This window comes from Sparus aurata, chromosome 3 (genome assembly GCF_900880675.1).
Source record: "Sparus aurata chromosome 3, fSpaAur1.1, whole genome shotgun sequence".
Lineage (NCBI taxonomy): Eukaryota > Metazoa > Chordata > Actinopteri > Spariformes > Sparidae > Sparus > Sparus aurata.
Genome location: NC_044189.1, coordinates 7,784,672 through 7,803,188, shown reverse-complemented (window position 1 = coordinate 7,803,188; position 18,517 = coordinate 7,784,672). Strand labels below are relative to the sequence as shown.

General features: G+C 38.9%; 1 protein-coding gene across 3 annotated transcripts in view; it reads left to right on the top strand.

Moving 5' to 3' along the window:
• The window catches only part of atp9b (ATPase phospholipid transporting 9B), a 43,557-nt gene that overhangs the window by 4,075 nt on the left and 20,965 nt on the right, over positions 1–18,517 (top strand). For all 3 annotated transcript variants that reach the window (XM_030410891.1, XM_030410887.1, XM_030410895.1), the window contains 10 exons: positions 1,362–1,535; positions 3,978–4,128; positions 5,097–5,210; positions 5,900–6,008; positions 6,679–6,737; positions 7,936–7,987; positions 9,469–9,563; positions 11,420–11,500; positions 13,822–13,897; positions 15,802–15,878. In XM_030410891.1, the coding sequence (XP_030266751.1) occupies positions 1,362–1,535; positions 3,978–4,128; positions 5,097–5,210; positions 5,900–6,008; positions 6,679–6,737; positions 7,936–7,987; positions 9,469–9,563; positions 11,420–11,500; positions 13,822–13,897; positions 15,802–15,878 (988 nt within the window). The remainder of the gene's footprint in view (positions 1–1,361; positions 1,536–3,977; positions 4,129–5,096; positions 5,211–5,899; positions 6,009–6,678; positions 6,738–7,935; positions 7,988–9,468; positions 9,564–11,419; positions 11,501–13,821; positions 13,898–15,801; positions 15,879–18,517) is intronic.

Here is an 18,517-nt window from a genome sequence, read left to right as displayed (position 1 = left end):
AATCTGTAATATATGAAGCAGGTATGTAATAGCATCAACTCTTACTGTGTACTCCAGCAGGTAATCAGTCAAGTTGAATTGTGATAGACTTTTACTTGTTATATTTCTTTAAATATCAAAATACTTAAAGAGATTTTCATTCAGGATGTTATATTTTCTGTGTTGTGCCCCATTCTAAGGGTGTGGGAGCGCAACATAAGGACAAGAGATGTGAAGCTTGACTTCAGGGTGGACTAAAGCCAAAATAGCACACAAAGCTTGAACTATAGCCCCAATTAAGACTACTTCAACCATAAACAGAAGAAGACATAAACAAAAAAACATCCACTAAACCAAAGTCCGTGAGATGAAAATAAAGGAGGAAAAAAACAAGAAACGGCTCATTAAGGAAAATGGAAGCTCTCTCCTACGCTTTGTGCGAACATAAATGTAACGTGAACACTGTTTACAATATGTACAAGGTCTGTTCGCATTCATGGCTGGATGAACAAACACAAAAAAATATGACCTAGAATCAAAAGCTCTCGGCTCAATAAACACTTGTAATACACGTCTAACAGCAATCGGTGATCATGAAGGAAGGTTGTTGTTGTTGACACGTAACGTCACGTTCATAGTAATCTTTCCTTTTTGTTCTAAATTGGTTCTGCTTCGATGTCTGAAACCGGTGTGTTCTGATGTGACTCAACAGTTTGCTCATCTCTGTTAGTAATTTACATCTTCACTTTAGGTGTTGTTGTACTTTTGTAGTGTGGTGTAAAATTCTTTCTGTGTGTTGTCAGTGTGCAGCTAACTTTTGTTTACGGTGACTTAGCCAGTATTGTGAGCCCATGCAGGCTGTCCCTGTTAGGCTACAGACGTTGTTGATTCTTTAGAGGAGCCTCATGAATAAGACATTATGTGCCTCTTAAGAGAGTTTCCAGTGTTTCTTTATAATGTGAACAGGAGACGTACTCTTCGGTGCTCAGTGATAGAGGAACTGAGCCAACTGTTCCAACTAGCTTTAGTGTTGGCTTTTCTTCAATCTTTCACCAGATTTTGCACATCTGGTGCTTTGAAGAGCTACAAAACGTCCATAGTTGGCCACAAAGCCTGTGTGTCGGTCATGTATAATTCAGCACCCATGTTCATGAAAAGAGAGTTAGTGTGCGTGTCCTGTAATAAGCAGCGTAATAAGCATTTTTCAGCATCTTCTCAGTGTAACTATGTGGTCATTACATTTAAAATTGGAAAATCATGAGTTAATATTGTTCACGCACATTCATCGTATCACTCATTCAAAATTGTTAGTCCTGCTGAAGATGGTGTATTGAATTTCCCTCTTCAGTTTCTGTATGTCTGACTGTACTCTGACCTTACAGATACTCTCTAGAAGATGAGTCCTCTAACCTGGATGAGATGCCTCTGATGATGTCGGAGGAAGGCTTTGAGAATGATGAGAGCGACTACCAGACGCTGCCCCGGGCCAGAGTCAATCATAGACAGAGAGGCCTCGGCTGGTTCCTCCTGGGAGGATGGAAAGTCCTGTGTGGCAGGTAATACGATACTATTACATTACTGTTGTTTTTACAGCGTAATAATGTGGTCATCTGTGCATGATGACTCGGAGAAATCACCTTCTGGTTTCATGTTGCTGGACCTTTCCCTTGTTTCAGTCCTGGTCTGCTTGGGAGAAAAGTTACTGAGTGCGAGTTACTGGTTGTTATGAATATAAACTTGAACATAGTGTTCTTATGAGGGTGGGCGATATGACCTAAAATATATATGATGATATTTAATTTTTTGCAGAGATGGTATTTTATCACAGTAAGGTATAAAACTTTACTCATATTACATTACATTACTTTACATTATTAAGTAAGAAACCTCATGTTTAATTTGAATTTGAATGGAGGGTCTAAGGACAGAGGATGCCGTTCACTGTACTGATTGTAAAGCCCATTGAGACAATGTGATTGTGATTTTTGGCTTTATAAATACAATAATTTTGATTACATTTTTTTTATAACATAAAAAAAACATAAAAAAACAGCATTCCTCATTTATAGTTCAGTGTTCTCACAATACTGACATTTCTACATTTCTAAATATAATACAGGTTGTGTATTGTGTGTTAAGCATGCAAGTTAATTTACTGACTTACTTTACAGCACAGAGGTGGAAGTGTCAACTCGCTGTCAAAGAGAGATCAGAAAACACGGCTAGTACTAATTTATCAGTAATGCAAAATATAAAACATTTCAAATATCCAGATATTTTTGCGGAAACAATTTTCTTCCTCATTTTATGACGGTACTTGTGTAATAACCTATAATATATAAAAATGGCAGAGTAAGGGTCAGAGTTTAAGAATAACTCTAAAATATGTGTTCATCATTGTCCCAGAATGGTTGCGAGGTCTGGTATTACTCCTCTGCTGCACTGCAAAGTCATGCCATTTTCTGTTGGTGGATTAGTTAGTTATTGGACCTTTAACTACCCTGAAAGTTGCCAGTGTTTTGTCATTCTGTAAATGTATGTGTAGTGTATAATGTCAGTAAGTATGCCCGCGATGATCAGTTTGGATTTCAAACGCACCGGTAGTTGTGCATGAAGTGCAAAGAGAGGATAAGGGCATGTTTTTGGTCGAGTTCCTCGATGCGCACCATCAGTCCAAAAAGATTTTCAGGTCAAACAGAACGACGAGGCGGTTTATCCAGCTAATGATTAATTTGACAGGTTTTTGCCCTCTAAAGATGCTCCTGTCTGGCTAGGAGAAGAGTGTTTGTTTATGCCAGAACAATAACGTGTCACATTTCAAAACAAATGTTTGTGCAGCACTTCGGTGCCCAAAAAGAAACATTCGCTGAATTTCATAGAATATTCTGTTTTCGGTGTGGTTTTGTTGTTAGCGGTGCGTCCCCAGTTGAAGCTGCATATTGATCCCCCCTCCCCATCCCCCCACTAATGAACAAATCGGATTTTTCACAGCTGACCAGTTTGATGCTTTCCAGTAATTTTATGTGTGCTTAGTGTGGGATTATAAAACACAAATAATTCACTCTGAATAAGCCCTGTTCAAATGGCATATTATTTGAATAGCATTCATTTGCTCAAATAATCGCTCTTATGAAACTGGACTCGGAGTGCACAGAGACAGAGACCGACGAGGCCAATACAAACAAGACTTTCTACCAAAGTTGATTTATTTAGTTTCATGTTTTGCCAACTTGCTTAAAAAGTGGAAAAGCCAAGTCGATCAGCATGACGGTATACACTGACACTCTCTCCTCGTTCCCCCCAGGTGCCAGTTTAGGTCATGCTCACAGGGAGATGCTCTCATTGTAATTTACCCCCACACTACACCTCTGTTTGCATTTGATATCAGATATGCCAGATAAGCCCCAATGTAGTCATTAGCAGGTTGATAGAAAGTCAAATACTTTTTAAAAAGTAAATCTATCAATCTAAAATCCATCTCCTCCCTCTAATCTCTTCTAAGAACTTTGATAAAATCACAATAATAACATGAGCACATAGGTCTTTGCATGTCAGAAAGAGTCAACATGAGGTAAAACTGAAAAGAAACAAGGGCAAATCCGTATCATATTCTGCCATATGGTATGTTTGTCTGCTCATTTGGCTGTGAAAGTGTCACCACAGCATTAGCAGGGGAATTCCCTCCTGGAGATACTAACCTTTTCAGAACATTTAAAGCACAAGAAGCAAAGGGCTTCTTTATAAAAATGTGTCAAAAGAAACCTTTGAAGATCCAATTAAGACTGACAAGAGCAGGGGTATAAATAACATGACTACTGTGGGGAAGAAACAGCACATTCTCACATTTAAGAAGCTGGAACCAGCAAATGTCTGACATTTGTGCATGAAAAATAAAAACAATAATGGGTTGTCAATGTAGACTAGAACAATACAATTCTTTATTACTAGTCATTTCATCTCTAGTTTACACTGGATCATGTCGATGTCTCTTCTCTCAGCTGTTGTGACTGCCTGGCCCATATTTGTCGGCGGAAGAAGGAGCTGAAGGCCAGGACGGTGTGGCTCGGCTGCCCAGAGAAATGTGAAGAGAAGTACCCCAAAAACGCCATCAAAAACCAGAAGTACAACATCTTCACCTTTGTGCCTGGGGTGAGTTCAACAACAAGACTTACAGCCTCTTCTCATGTTTATAATCTACCCTTCATGCTATGATCTTTGTACCAAACTGGAACAAGAAGTTCCTTGTTTTTTTAAGTTGAGTCATTAACTTTTGTAGATTAACAGTACCTAAAGCACAGTAGCATGCACTGGGTGTAATTGTTAACTGTTCTGTCATTAAGTTAAGGATTTACACTGTAGGGGACATTAAGATCCATCAGACTTACTTATTAAAAACCAAATGGCTCCATGATTAAGAGGGCTGCCTTCGCGGCCCGGCCATAAAATGTCAACTGTCTATTAGAGACGTAGATATTCTCATCGATGCTGAACGAAACTGCTCGGTTTCTCTTCCTCCACTTTGAATTATTAAATACACACAAATTGAGTTTAGCAGTGTGCATTTTTCCCTAAAGGTCAGGGGGTTCATTAACTGTAGAGCATCGTCCATTGATCCCATTGTCTCTGATAAGCTGTGACTGGATGCTAGACTCTCATTATTGCAAACATTATTCAAAATTTGACCTTAGATGAATAGAATTCTAAAGGATCCCGGTTGATGGATGGCCCATTAGCAAAGAGCCCTCAGTAAGTCACAGGTGCCACTTGCGGTATGTGTGATTTAAGAAAGTTGGCTCGTTTTCCTTCTTCGTTCATTATTGTAGTTATCAGTTCTGTTTGTCGTATTTATTCTGCGCCAATCGACATTGTGCCAAGTCACCGTGCCACGTGAAATCTGTACCCTGCGTGCTATTTGAAACATAAGTGTCAGGGTTTCCATTAGGTTAATGTAAAGTTAACGGCATTAACGTGTATCCTATTCCACCTTGGAACATGTACAGTAACCCATCTCCTGCTGCATCCTCTTTGTCTTTTTTGGCAGCTGTCGTCGTCTTTGACTCACCTTGCTGACATGTTCACTCACCTCTCTGAATCCTCGTCTTCTGCTCCCCTCTCAGGTTCTCTACCAGCAGTTCAAGTTCTTCCTCAATCTCTACTTCCTGGTGGTGGCCTGTTCCCAGTTTGTGCCATCGCTCAAAATCGGTTATTTGTACACGTACTGGGCACCTCTGGTAAATGCACTTCAGTTTATTCTCTGTATCTGGTTTTATATAAAAACATATTTTGGTCTCTAAAAGACCATCTGCCCTGGATGATGCCACAAGTTATGTTTGTATGTATCAGTATTACTTTTTTATTCTGATCTGACTATATATTCTCTGTGATGTGGTTAAGTGATAAGTGATTAGTGTTGTCTCTGCCTGGTTTTAAAGGCTGCATTACAGTGAAGTGATTTAATTTCCTGAACTTTACATACTGTTGTTTTTGTTTTAATACTTATCTTTTACCTCCTTGTCATTATAGACACTTGGTATTTTGTCAAAAATGTTGTGATTGTGACATTTATGAAGTGCTTTTGAGGAGATTTAGAAAATATCGAGGTATATGATTTCTAGATTATCTTGATGAATAAATATCAACATGTCACAAAAGCCTGTTAAAGCAGTTAAAAGTAATCTCCACGTAATACTAAGCTTTTTTTTGCTAGTATTTGACACTTGATAGGCTAAATTCATTAAAAGAAAATAATCTGTGGTAAAGTCTAAAGATCACCTACATATTCACACACTTGGGACTGCAGAGCCATCTTTTTTATCCTATGAAGACTGAAGGCCTTGTGTTTGTACCTTGTGTGGTATTAATGAAGCTTTGTTAATGATCAATGGAGTGATTGATCTTTTTTTCCGCTTTTGTCACTCAGGGTTTTGTGTTAGCCGTCACAATGGTGCGAGAGGCTGTGGACGAGGTGCGACGGTACCAGCGGGACAAAGAGATGAACTCTCAACTCTACAGCAAGCTCACAGTGCGAGGTCAGTGAGAGGACTGAAGGAAATGTATCCGCACTCCTCATCATGCCTGTAACTGTTTGCTGACATTATGATAACGGATATTCCAGCGTACAGTCGAGCTCTCCCCATGCAATTAAGAGACGGCACTCCACCTGATATACACTTGTAACAGAAGTCATTCTTCTCGCTGTAATTGCATTGATTTTTTTCTCTCAGTTTCTCAAGACTGTATGATCTAAGATCTGTCCCTTTGTTGAATGTGTGGTAAAATCCCCGTGTGGTATCTGTGACCATGGCTGAGGATGTCGCTTTCACACTCTCTGTGTGCTAATGTAACACAGCTATGTGTTCTTGAAGAAGAAGGGTCGTAGCGGAAATTGAGGCAATAATAATTGAGAATGACCCCATGTGCCATTGTTTTAGTCAATGCCTCGCACCAGAGATGAAAACAGAAGGGTATCACGTTTTCATTCTGGAGGTAATCGATCTGTTAGAAGGTGAGAGAGAAGGAGAAGAGCAATAGCAATAAGTGGGCTGCGGTTTTAAGAGTCAGCGTCATTTTCAAGAGCCCAAAATCAATAAATGCATTTCATTTCATAGCTGTTTAAAAATTCACAGCATATCTTAAAAAGGAAGAGTTTAATGTGAGGATTGCTGTCTCTTCCTTTATTCTACCTGTCTTTTTCCTTAGGAAAAGTTCAAGTGAAGAGTTCAGACATCCAAGTTGGGGACCTGATCATCGTTGACAAGGTAAAGGTCTAGTGTTTGCTGTAGATATATTTGCATGCAAGAATTTAAAAAAGTAGCAGGTTTAGGCAGTTTTTTGTTACAGATGTTAGTACTGCGAATACGTTTTTATGTGTGAATAGCTCTTTATTTTTATCTCCAGTTTGAAGGTGCAATATCTAAGAATATAGTTTAAACCCAGGATATCTATAAATCGTGTTGCAAAGATATCTACTGATGTTTGCACACTAGCCTGCTTGCACCTGCCCTTAATGTCTTATAAAACTAACCAACACCAACACTCACTCTGTGTGCTAAGCTCCCAGTCCAGACTGCTAGCTTAAAGGCTAACTGAGCTAAGCAGCTAACGGCAGCTACAGTTAGTTGCAGGTCTGTTTTGGAATATGAATTTGACAGGTGGCCAATTCTTACATATTGCACCTTTTTGAATTGCATCACAGCAATACAGTACAATTAATTAGGAAATGTAGTATATGTTCCCTAGTTTTTGCTGTAGCTTAATCATAATCCACTTCCATTAAAAGACATTTATTTTAAGCAGTGTGTTTTACTACATAAGAATTAGGTTTTGCTTTTAACTTTAACACCTCTCTGCATTAATCGTATTAAAGTTTGCTGTGACTGCACTACACCTTTCTAATCCGAGGCACTCAGCACAAAACTGATAATGGATGTAATACAGAATCCCTTCACAGAAGAATGACCTCCTCATTGCCTCACTAGCTTCTTAGGTTTGAGTTAAGTTGAAATGTATTTAGCTCTTTCGTAAAGTTTTGCATTTCTTTGAATGTTTTCAGCATTTTTTTCAGTGACAGACTAAAATAAGAAAAAGGGGATTTCGACCACTTTAAAATAGATATACAAATGTAATTGGATTTGAAAGTACAATGCATGTAAAAAGAGTTCTGCTTTACTGTGACTGTGGAACTGAAATTGTAATTTTGATACTATAAACCTCTCACTCACCTGTTAAGCACGTAATCTTTAGTTTCAGCTCAGCCAACATGAAATCTAGCTGCTGCTAGAAGGTCGTCATGTTAAATTTCCATTACTGTGTGTTAGACAGACTTTAAAAAACTGTTTCTCTTTCACCCTCTGGTCAAGGTATTGACCTTGTTTAATTATTCAGGAAGATTCAAAGGGCTTTTGCTACAGTGCTCAATAACACACCGCCATTTGCACTTCTTGTTTCTCTTTCCAGAACCAAAGGATTCCTGCAGACATGATATTCCTGAGAACATCAGAGAAAAATGGTGAGCAGGCAAAGTGATGGTGTAACTTTATCAATGTGAAACAAAGACAAAATCTTGCTCAGCGAAAGTACTTGATTGATAAAAGTTTTAGAATGATGGAGGAAAGATATCTTGATAAACATGAAAAAAATCATCGCAAAAGTTAAATAAAGCGGACAAAATGCCTTACAGTTGAACTTTGACTGGCTTGTGTCACGTCAATGATCTGTGTAAAGATCATTTGGGTGAGAAATGTGATTTTGCCCACACTTCCAGTCTTTTGACATCAACTGATCAAGGCAGGAAGTGATTCATATGATTTATGTCACATTCTTCTAGTGACTGATGATGCAAATTCCAATTAATCAATAAGCTGCGTCAGATCCTGGCTCTTGTCTGAGGGGCATCGGGAGGAAATGTTCTGAGGACATCATTTCCATCAATCTTTGATGTGTCAATAATCTTGGCAGGGAGCTGTTGATGTCTTTATGCCTTCGACACGCACACACACACATAGATAAACACATCTTTATCTTTCACACATACGGTCTCATATACTTTGGTGTTCACACGCACACATCTCACTGATGTCATGTGAGGAGCTGAAGTGCCATCGCAGCAGAAGGAAACCATGAATCATCCTCCTTGTGTTAATGTTTTCCATCATAGTTAACCCTCCGGGGATGGTTTATAGCTGCCCTTTACCCTCTCTGTCAAATAGCTGCTCTCATCCATCAGTTTCATATGTAATATTACCTCAGATCAATACAGGTCACGACTGCTCAACGTTTATCGGACCTTGCAGTGTCCACAACAGCCAGGGATGTTCTGGATTGTGCTACAGGCTATAATGTACTGTGCTGCTGGGGATGTACTTTGGCATTATGACAGTAACATAATTAACACTGCTAAATACTTGCAACATGCAATATCTCACAGATATGCGTGACATTTAAGCATTATATGATACATTTAACCTCTTGAACAATAAAAACTTCAACTAAATTAATTAAAACAGAAACACCCTCAGAACATCCTTCAGATCCTCTCAGGGTTTCCAAAATGCAGATTTTCTTTGTTGGATATCATTAAAATGAGTATCGAATTATACAAAATGATGCATTTTCAGTTTTAACTTTTAGCATTATCTTGTAATTTTACCTAAATTCTAGTTCAAGTATGATTTAGTTTTGACTTTAAACATCAAAACAAGTAGATAAACAGTGTGGCGGAATTAACATATTTTTTTATTGTACAATACAGGAAAGCTGTTTTATCTTAGAGAAAACATATGGAAAGATCTGTGGGTACCCTTGGATACACCTGAGGCATTTACTTAAGAATTGGAATTTATTTATTCGACAAATGACGCAGATTTTTAGGAATGTGTACTATCTGTGTATTTCGGAAAGAAACGTATCCAAAGGTAGCATAGCTCCAGACTCGCTGATCACCATGTAACAGAGACAACAGTCTTGATGACATTTCTGTCCTTTTTTCAGGTGCGTGTTTCATCAGAACAGATCAGCTGGACGGAGAAACAGACTGGAAACTGAAGGTTGCTGTCGGCTGCACGCAACGACTACCGGCAGTGGGGGTATGGATACATTACGATGTCGTGAATCTCTGGTAACAGACAGACCGGCTGTGAATGAGTACTCTGTTATCACTAAAAGCATTGCTCATCAAATGAAGTTGTCTGGCTGTGATGGAAACCTAATCACTGATGACGGACAGCAGGAACAATCTGGAGCTGACAGCAGCTTCCTTTAACTGGAGGCGATACTCAACACTTAAGATTTAAGTTGAGTTGATGTTTTTTTTTGTTGCCACTTAATGTGATCAGAGAATTAAAGTTTCAGCAAGTCATTTGATGATTGAGCTGTGGCATCCATATTGAGTTTCAAGGGAAGACAGCAAGAGTTGTCTTCACTTTAGCTGCTATTCAACCTTGCTACATGGTTGTCCTTTAACTTGGGACGATCTCTCCAAAGAGCATTTCCCAAACTAAGTTTTTGTTGGGAGTCAAGACAGATGAGTTTGATGCCATGTGTGATCTTACTAACAATAACAATGGAGCACAGCTCATGGAGACATGGTACCACAGATTATTAGTCACAATCTGATGGATCAGGTCATATTGTATATACTGGATATTGATTCTTTTTTAACACATAGTTGTACAAAAACGTTCAGAAAGCAGACTTGAGTGTCGGCTGTCCCTCACTAAATACGACCTGTTTGTCCGTACATAGATTATATGTTCAGCTGCCACATGTATGTCTCTGAATGCATCAGGATTCCCACTGAGGCTCTGAGTCTTCTTCTAAGAAGTGGCGGAGCAACACTACTCTCCATTGGGGGTTCAGTAAAATAATCTTCCCTGCTCCTCTTTAACCGCTCTGCCCATGTTCTCACCAGGAGAACACTATCTGAGCATGACTGAGGGTTGCCTAGCCGCTGCAGAGGCTGCCTGCCTGAATAATTTAATATTTACAATCAATTTTGTTTCACTCTGGGCAAAAAGAGGCTGGTGTTAGGTGCTTTACAGGCCTCAGGCTGCAGCCTTACTTTCTGGAGACTTATGGTTCATTGTTTGCTATTGTGTCTTCCTTGAGGTTCTGTTTTGTTTATGTCATTTCTGTTCTGTTGCACCCAATGATACAAAAGATTTATTTTCAAACAAGAGGGTATGGATCCATTTAGCCCGAAAAAGTAACTCCAGGTCCACTCACCAGCTTTTTCTTAAAGAGTTGTCGCAATTTTCTCCACAACAACTGAGCAAACCATGACATGTGGTTAAATGTAATTAAGTGTTTAATTACATTTATATCACTATATGCAATTAGTTGGAACTCATCCAAAGTAGAGATACAACAATTAGTAGATTGAAAGAAAATTAGTTGTCAAATAATAATTCCACTATCAAAATACTTAAGTAATTTTTCAAGCAAAAATGTCTAACAGTTGTTCGTTTCAGCTTCTTGAATGTAATAATTTTCTACTTTTTTTGGCATTTATGATAGAAATTAAAGACTCATTGATTTGGAATATTGGTTGGACAAATAAGCATGTTAAAGGCATAACTTGGGCCATGTGATGAGCTTTTTTGACAATTTTGGTGATTCAATATTTAGTGTATTATTTATGAAAATAGTCATCAGATTAATCAATAATAAGAATATGTGTTAGTTATAGCCCAAAACTAAAGTCAGTTTAAATTAGTGTAAGATTAAAACAAGTATTTAAGTGTTGCCCGCAGACATAAAGGATAGAAAATGTGAGTTTTTGCTTACAAAAGAAATCCTGCATTTAAAGCAAATAATTAACACAAAATACCAATAATAAATGAAAACATAATTAACAAATAATTCTGTAACAAGGGACTGAATTCTATATTCATTTATAAATTCTGAATCCTTTATCGCCTCTGTTTCTGTCTCCTTGTCTCAGGACCTCTTCTCCATCACCGCCTACGTCTACGCCCAGAAGCCTCAGCTGGACATCCACAGCTTCGAGGGGAACTTCACAAGGGTACAGTAGCTCGTTGACATATTTATAAGCTGTAAACCAAATCTTAAACACATGCAGATTTTTCTATAGAGAGTGGATTGACACAGAAGATGTGTATCACTACAGTGTGTTGACAAGCGGCAACAATGACAGCTTGTGTGTCCATCCGGGCCCGTTGTTATCTCCAGCAGGAGTACCTCTTACATCACAGGCAGGTTCTCGCTGCTCCGGCTTCATCCATCCCGTCCTGCTTGTTGCTCAGTGATTTTTTTTTTCTTTTTTCTTTTTTTTTTTTTTTATTAATAGCAGATTAGCGCAGCCCCCACAGAGAGGAGAGCTCCAGTACAAAGGAAGGCTTTGTGGCCCGTCTTCACTCTTGGCCACACACCAGGCTTAGTGAGCGAGCACTTCCTCCGCTCATTCATCCTCCGCGGCCTTCCTTTGCATAGCGTGTGCTTTTAGTCCGAGCAGGATGGGAAAAAAATGGGTTCCCACAGATCCGCAGCAAATGAACTTACCTATTTATGAGGGTTTCTTTTTTCCTTTTTTTTCTCCTTGAGACGGATATGGTGGCTTTGTTTCTGTGCCAATGTCAGAGCGGTCAAGCATTCTGCAACCTGCCATTTATTTTTCATGCACCTCTTCCCATGTTCGAGTGGATTGACAGGATGTGGGTGCTTAGGTATCATAATTATCATATCAGACAGGCTATTTGAGCCGAAACTGGAGCCTTGACTCTGCACTCCTGACTCGAGCCATTTTCAGCTTCGTCTTTATTTAAGAGAGAAGGGTGAAACAGGAGGGAGGGTGAAACAAGAGGCTCCCCGGGGGCTTATTTATCACTGAAATCTCATCTACGTGCACTCTCTATACTGTTTTTAAAGGAGCCTCTATCGCCATGCCAAATCTAGTGGAGGTATTGATAAAGGGACTACTGTATTGCTACAGTCTGCACAACTGTGTCAGGTGCTTGTGGAAATTAATGGCCCAGCAGAGCCCGGCCGTTCTGGTCAGGCTGTATACACTCAGCCAGGCTCATGTTCCTCCATTCTGTTCAGCCGTAATCTTTATTTCCAGATACATTTAGTTTGCTGTAGCAAAACATCTTGTCCAAAGCGGTGAATAAAATGGAGAAAGTCATCATGTCACTGTGCGATTTAAGGGTTTTGGGTTGAATTTACAAAATCACAACTGCAGTTAGTATGTTTACACTGCTGAAAATTAGTGGTGGTCAGTCTGATAACTTTAGATTGGGATCTAATATCCTGTTACTTCTGTTTCCAAACTTCACAGAACATCACTGACTAGCAGCTCGGTACTAAGTGTCAAAGTGATGAAGCCAGCGAGATTACTTTACTTATTGCTCTAATTACGTCAGAATGTTTTTCCTTGGGAGACATATTGTAAACAGTTCAGTGTGAGATGTAGCTAGAGGCATAATGGATCTGGAGCTTAATGGTGCAAATAGAGAGATTATTCCAGAAATGCAAATAGAATTAAGAATAAAGATTGCAATTTAGATTGTGGATGATGATAGATTAATTAAATTGATTGTGATATTGTTTGGTCAGATCACCCCTTTTGAATATATTGGTCCTCAAAACATATGAAATTAACCAGTTGTACAGCAAATGCTTACAAAAAAATGTGACCCAAGGAACTGGCATAACAAAAGCACAGAGCAGCTAAATGGTTTAAAACATTTCACCATCTTAGTTTTATAATAACATGTGAGCCTTCAGAATTAAATCTAAAAAGTTTTCTTAGAATTTTTGAGTCCGTAGTCCTTTATCTCTAAAAATCAGGCTTTTATGGTCCTTATTTAACTTTTCTTATCTGCTCCAGGATCACACGGAACAATACTAATTAAAAGTTGGTTAATTACAGAAAATAAATTCACATCGTTAAGGTGAGTCTCTCTCCTCTGCGGCTCAGTGGCACACAGGATCTTTTCTGCCCAACAGGGTTTCAGAGAAAAGACATTTAAGTGTTCAAATCTGAGAAAACACTTCAAAACCAAAATACTTACATACTGACAAGCACTGATAGAAGTGGATCATTTCACAAGGATGTAGCATTTATGTGTTGATTATAATTGGGTGTCTTGCTGAAGTGCTGCTCATGTGCAATTATGTTTTGTGCTGTGGTTAATTTCTCAAGCGTTTCTGAACTATGTATTGGCGATAGTGTTGGAGTGTTTCCTGGACACTCAGTGGTAACAAGCTCTCAATATAAACACGTGGCTTCCCTGCTTTACTGTGTATTAAACTGCCATCAAAGCTTAAACAATGAACAGAGACAGACAAGTGGAAAAGCAATCTTTCCCCTTTTTTCTCCTGTAGGAAGACACAGATCCACAGATCCATGAGAGTCTGAGTATTGAAAACACTCTTTGGGCCAGCACTGTCGTTGCATCTGGTAAGTGAATGACAACTTTCATTTCAAGTCCGTTTTTATCTTGAAATGAGATAAAAGATTTTCCTGGCAGCTGCAGTGTGTTGTTTCCCTGAAACCCTCTAGAACCACAGACTGTGTTTATGAACAAGTTCCATGTGTCTTTGCTGTCTTGTGAATCTCTTCCACGTTTGTCAGGAAGTATTTAAAAACATTCTTAGACTCAGACTACAGTACAATTCTGTACCTCTGGAACAAAAGGGGCTTCCATCCACTTGTTTTTATGATGTAAAATAACCTGGAAGACACGTCAAACATCTTAACTTGATGTACACACTGCCTGCTCTTGTACACACAGTCTTCATGTTATTCTTCATGTTCCATCATTACCAAACAAATAAAGAGTGGGGGCGTCACGAGTGCATGTAACCTTAACGACCTGGTTCAAGTCCAGACAGGGGGCCCTTTTTAAATGTCACCCACCTCATCCCATCATCACGGAGGAAACCTGGATTAATGCAGTTGATGGAGAAACAAACTGATTAATTTTATTTTAATAAGATTTTAGAATTTTGCGTAAAACTTCTGGAATATTTTGAAATGGAGTCCATGCTTTTTTGTCATGCAACATAAACATAACAAGATTTCTGTATTATTTGTTAAACCGAACAGCATCTAAGTTCATTTAATTCCAATGATGTTGGGGTTGTGTGGACTCTGCAGTGTGTCGACTCACTGTCGGAGAGGATAGCGAGAAAACCTTTTTGTTTTGTTTTGTTTTTGTTTTAACCGTTTCTAATATTCAGAGCTGATATGTATTGATATTTTCTGACAGCACTAGTACTTTATAATTTACGTGATTCTGCTTGGTCTTGTACTCGAGCTGTGATGCACAAAGGATTCATTGCGTTAAACCTTAAAGGCGTTTGATGTGATCTGAAGAATACCCACAGTTGAGGTAATCCTCCCTCACTCCGACTGAGCGATTCCCCACAGAAACGGTTGTGTCAGTTGAGAGTGTTTGTGACGCTCCCAGTGATGGCCACACCATTGATTTGCGGTGTAGCTCTCCCCTCTGGCCTGACCTTGACCAGAAGAACAAACACACACACTCGCACAAAAAGCCTGACTTAGACGCCTTACATCATCTCTACTTGGGAATGTCATTGTCCCCCACAAGCCTCCCCTTGACAGACACTTCATTGGCTCTACAGTGGCATTCTGGGCACTTGAACTGGCCCGGATCACCATGTATTCACTCCCTTATAGGCCCCAGTCCAGCTGTGACCGGAGAATTAGTTGTTCGCATATTCAAATTGAAGCCCCTCTGCATGCTGAGCCGCACACCATTTGTCACATGGCTCAATATTTCTGACATTAGAAGTCAACGGTAGTAATTCATCACCTTTCTCCTGAGGTCCGGTAACCATTGGTCTCTTTTTCTCCTTCTCTTTTTATCTTCACTTCACTTTCCTCGCTTTGTTTTCTGCCCATTTTTAACTCTCTTGCCATTTTTATAGTTCAGGGATTTCAGGGGCTGTATTTAAGTTTATTATTGCCTTTCCCCTTCCATTAAGCTCATTTAATATTAATGACTCATTAATCCTTTGTAATAAGGCCACGGTAATGAATTGGCAAATAAAGATGGCAGCGTATTGATCAGGTTTTATGAGCTTCCATAGGGTGGCTGAAGGCCCTGAGAGTCTAAGCGTATTAAACTCCTGTCTGTTGGCTTGAGTGGCAATGAGACAAAACTGCCTCAGCTCAGCCTTATTGTGTTTCCACTCATGCAGTTCATCTTACTTGACCAAGATGAGTGTGTGTGCATGTATGCTTGTGTGTGGTGTGTGGTGTGTGTGTGTGTGAGATGGTGGAGGAGGGGTGCAGTTAATGAGCAGCATTACTTTCCTTGTCTCTCTCCTTGGCAGGCACGGTGATAGGGGTGGTGATCTACACAGGCAAAGAGACCAGAAGCGTACTGAACACGTCCTATGCCAAGAACAAGGTGAACACTTTTTAGTCTTTGTGTTTCTGAAGGAAAGTTGTCTGATTTTGTTTTTTGGGTCACACATGCTTAAATGTGAAAGTGTTTTTACCATTTTTCCAGAACAAATTGTATGGTTGCAGGAGAGTATTTCATGATTATATACTATGATTATTTTAATCAATGAAGCTCCTAAATCATTTCCTGACATAGTGGCCCAAAAATAATCAATATTTCACCACACACTAGGATACCATTGACACGGTTTTATTAACAATTTACATTAAAACCGACAAGAAGCCTTTCTTGTCAGTCGATTTATAGCTTATTTTATACATCCAAAAACCCAAAGATATTCTGTTTCCTGTCACATAACACAGACGAAACACAGCAAATTGTCACAATTTAGAAGCTGGCAAAAGGTCATGTTTGCAATTTTTTTTGCTTGAAAATGACAATTAATCGCTTACCAAAACAGTTGCAATTCATTTTTTGTTGATTTACTAATCGTTCCATGTGTCTTTAATTCTTTCTTTACCCAGTTTACTGTCCTTTTTATTTAATAGTTTCTATTTGTTATTTTCATAAAAGCCCTTTTAAAGACATGTGTTGCAAATTACCATCTGCAATAAACACTATGATTAGCTGTCTTGCAGTTTATGCATGTATATTATGTCTCTCACTATCAAATTAACCTTTAGTAAATAATAAGTCACACTGTTGAGAACACTGAAATGCACTTTTGAGTATATTTAATCAGTTCTTGCAGATTTGCACTGATTTTGGAAATAAATCAATCAATCTGAGGAATTAAGATCTTTATTAAAGCATTTCCCAAAGCGATAACAAAGTCAAAAATAATGAAGTCCTGTCAGGTGATCCCAGCATAAACTGATAATAAATAATATTGTGATATTATTAAGCTATATTGCAATACAGAATATATATCTTGAATATTTGAAATCTCTTACAAAGCACTTCATAAATGGTAGGACTCGGCCACAAAATGTAATATAACAATATTTTTTGAATCAATACCTTGATATCACTACTTGGAAAATATTTTATCGATAACTATTGGTCCATTTCACAAAATATTAATACAATGACATTTTTAGATAATCATTAGTAATGTGGGTGTAATGAAGTAGAACAGTCTGTTAAATTCAGAAAATGACATCACGTTACTCTAATGCAGCTTTTAAAACCAGTATAAGACAACACTTATGTCGTATCATGATATAACAATATCTAAAATATAAGACAATATAGTCTCATATCATGATATATATCATATTTATCGCTCAGCCCTAGCGTAAACATAAATGTTTAGTAAAAGCTGCAGAGTGAAACACCTCACACACACAAAGTAACATCTGTTCAAAGTTCCCCTCCTGCCATCTTTGTTCCCCTGCCTCTAATCACTAATCAATCACTACGGCGAGGTGGTTTTTTAACCTTGACTTTTCTAGATAGAGTTGGACCTGTCAATGCTAAAGGTCAGCACCGGTTGCTAATTAACCAAAAGGGAAATTAACCAAGCGAGGATTTAAATGACATTTTCAGCTGAAAGTTAATCCCACAGAATCCCCATCGAGCGTTTTTTGTACCCACATTGAGGAGATTAATGAAAATTTGATTCTAAATATAAGATTTTACGTGGAAGATGGCTGAGCTAGATAGACGCGGGTCAACTGATAGAGACGGGCATCAGAGGGATCTGTGAGGCGGTGTTTTGGTCATGCAGTGACTTTTACACACAAAGTTATCACCTACAACTGTCTGCACCACTAAAGCTCTCCGTGGCTCAACACAGCCCCCTCCTACTGCAGCACAGTTTTGACACCAGTGTCTTTTATTAAGAACGCTGATGTAGCCGGTCGAACGGCGGGGGCCACTGTTTTGTGTAAGCTCGACAGTTGAGAGGAATTCAATATTTCAAGGAGATGATGTCAGAAGTGCCAATATGGAGACTGGAGATTGGGGAGAAAGTCGATACAGTGTGGCTGAAGTCGCAAGAACGTTTTGGCCTCATATAATCTGTTGTGACACGGGCCAGGACAAAGCCTGCACTTGATCAATCTGACAGGACGTCAGACATAGATTCACTCTTTGTCTCAGTATTGTTAGACAGACCTCTGTCTGAGTAAAGAGACAGAACAATGCCATTTGACAAGAGGCTGCTCTTCAATAAAGATTTGTTCAAAGTACATTTCCAAGTCCCAATACTCTGCTCTCTCCACGCGTCTCTCAAACTGTGTTACTCTGGAAAAAGGGAAAGTTGTTTACTGAAATCTCAAGAATCAATTTCAGGTTATTTTCTCGACTTCCTTGATTCGCCGCTGTCAGAAACGCTGAACAATCCACTAAAGTCCTGATAGTCTTTGGTTTTAACTCGATGAATATTCATGTCCCGGGGCTGCAATTCTTCATCAGATTTCACACACATGCTAAACTACAAGCCACACAGGCAGATCGAATCATTCCTTTCACTTTTAATGGCATGGAGATGAATGGAGTAAAATATGCACTTTTTTATTCATTGATAGCATCTTTAGGTTGAGGTAATTGAGTCCTTTTTTCCCCCCTTGACTGAATGAATAATGACTTCATCTGATCCCCGGCAAGGCTTGGAAAATTTAGACCAGCCATTGTTCAAG